Source organism: Austrofundulus limnaeus, unplaced genomic scaffold, assembly GCF_001266775.1.
Source record: "Austrofundulus limnaeus strain Quisiro unplaced genomic scaffold, Austrofundulus_limnaeus-1.0 Scaffold202, whole genome shotgun sequence".
In the NCBI taxonomy this organism is placed as follows: domain Eukaryota; kingdom Metazoa; phylum Chordata; class Actinopteri; order Cyprinodontiformes; family Rivulidae; genus Austrofundulus; species Austrofundulus limnaeus.
Genome location: NW_013952604.1, coordinates 823,548 through 825,448, shown reverse-complemented (window position 1 = coordinate 825,448; position 1,901 = coordinate 823,548). Strand labels below are relative to the sequence as shown.

General features: G+C 33.3%; 1 protein-coding gene across 2 annotated transcripts in view; it reads right to left on the bottom strand.

Annotated features, from left to right (window-relative positions):
- Positions 1-1,901, bottom strand: part of cdc16 (cell division cycle 16 homolog (S. cerevisiae)) — a 19,770-nt gene that overhangs the window by 5,742 nt on the left and 12,127 nt on the right. For both annotated transcript variants that reach the window (XM_014018806.1, XM_014018807.1), the window contains exons 13-15: positions 1,053-1,205; positions 652-715; positions 98-159 (exon numbers count right to left, since the gene is read on the bottom strand). In XM_014018806.1, coding sequence (XP_013874260.1) covers positions 98-159; positions 652-715; positions 1,053-1,205 — 279 coding nt within the window. The remainder of the gene's footprint in view (positions 1-97; positions 160-651; positions 716-1,052; positions 1,206-1,901) is intronic.

Below are 1,901 nucleotides of genomic sequence, written 5' to 3'. Positions count from 1 at the left end.
ATATATATATGATCATTTTCTACAAAAACCGTTAATAGCAATAACACAAAAAGTGAAAGGTTTTTTAAGAACACATTATAAGTGATTCTTCTCTTACTTAAGTTTTCGACAAACGTGACCTAAGTTGTTTAACAAGGGCTCCCACTTGTCCACAGTAACCTGTAATTGAATGAAAAAAGAAAAACAGTAATCATCACACTAATTAAGAACTGTTCATATTTTATAGTCATGCATTAAATATATCTGACAAATAAAATAAATAAATTTTAAGGTAACAGATCTTTGTAATACTTGGTTTATTTACATAACGTGCAGCGATCCAACATGCAGCCTGTGCCACAAAAACTAAAAGATCAACGCTCAATACAGTAGAGAAACTCTCTTGTTTATTTATTTTTTTTACTTTTTTTAGTTTTCTTTTATTTMGTGGCTTTGATGTGAGACGTGGGTTGGTGCTTTGTTTACACTTAATCTGTGTTAATTTAATTTGTTTATAAGTATGGCTTTTAAAGCAGGATTCAATGTAAGTGCAAACAATTTGTTTTTATTTTGATTGCATTTTTAATTAACAGTTTCAAAAGTGTGCCTTTTTGTAAGACTGTAGTTGTGCAAATATTTGTGCAACATCACATAAACTCCATAGGGAGTTACCTCACTCCCTATGGCCTTGATCTTCTCCATCGCATCCAGAAACAACTTTTCTGCTGTCTTCCAGCTGTAACATGAGAAAAGCATTCTTACAAAACAGAAATATTCTATAAAAAATAATTTGTCAATTTAGTAAATTAAAAGTTTTCAATGGGCTATTTAATGAGTAATATTTAATAAAAAACAAGTAATAAAATTGTTGCATATTTACTGCAAAGAAAATAAACTCATCTGCTAAGTGGTAACTGTGACCATCTAAGAGACTGTCAAACCATTGTCATTCTGTTGTTAATGATTGGTACACTGTCATTATTTAAAACAGAACTATTTAATTTCTGTGCTACAATCATATTTATAAACCACAAGCCACAACTGTCATTATGAGTGAGCAGAACTTCACTCACTCTCCGTTTTGAAATGCAACCACAGCCACCTCATGTATAACAAATGGGTCATCTGGAGCGATGCTGAGAGCCTGACTGAAGAAACGGTCCGCCAGCTTGGAGTTGTTAGTTAGACCGTACTCCAGTCCGATATAGAGCATGGGTAAGTGACACCTAACATAACAAACAAAACAAAAACTGTAAATAATTTAATAAATAATATTTTATGCCTTAAATAACAACAAAACAATATACATTTAATAAAACAATAAAAAATATTTCACAAAATATGCTGATAATCATTTGCATGGCAAATAGGTTAGAACAGTCAAATCATGCTAGATTAGGGTAATAATAAGACAAATAGGGCTGCAACAATGAATCGATAAAAATCGATTATTAAAAGCGTTGGCAACAAATCTCATTATCAATTCATTGTGTTGCACGGTTTATGCGTCCCTCGCCATGTCGCAGAGCAGTTTGTCACCCGCAGAGCATTGTCAATGCTGGCTGACCTAAATAAAGTTTGAGAAGATAAAAAAAACTCTACCTGTAAAGATCCGCCCTCTCTGAGACCCTTGAGTGAAAAGTAGTGACTTCGAACTTTAAACCAGTTTTTAAATTGTGTTAGGCCAAGTAGAAACGAAGTAATGATAAAAAGTATATGACACCTTCAATTTTTTTAAAAGACGGTCTGATTTGATGTGAGCCGAGTCGCGAGGAGGAAACACGTCCCGTGGAAAAAAACAAACAAACAAACAAAAAAAACCTCAGTCCACCATTTGTTTCCTCCTCTTGGACCAGAAATATAAAACCCTCCTGTCTTTTTTTCTGACTGAGGCTCAAAGTTACTTGATAAGCAGCAAAAAG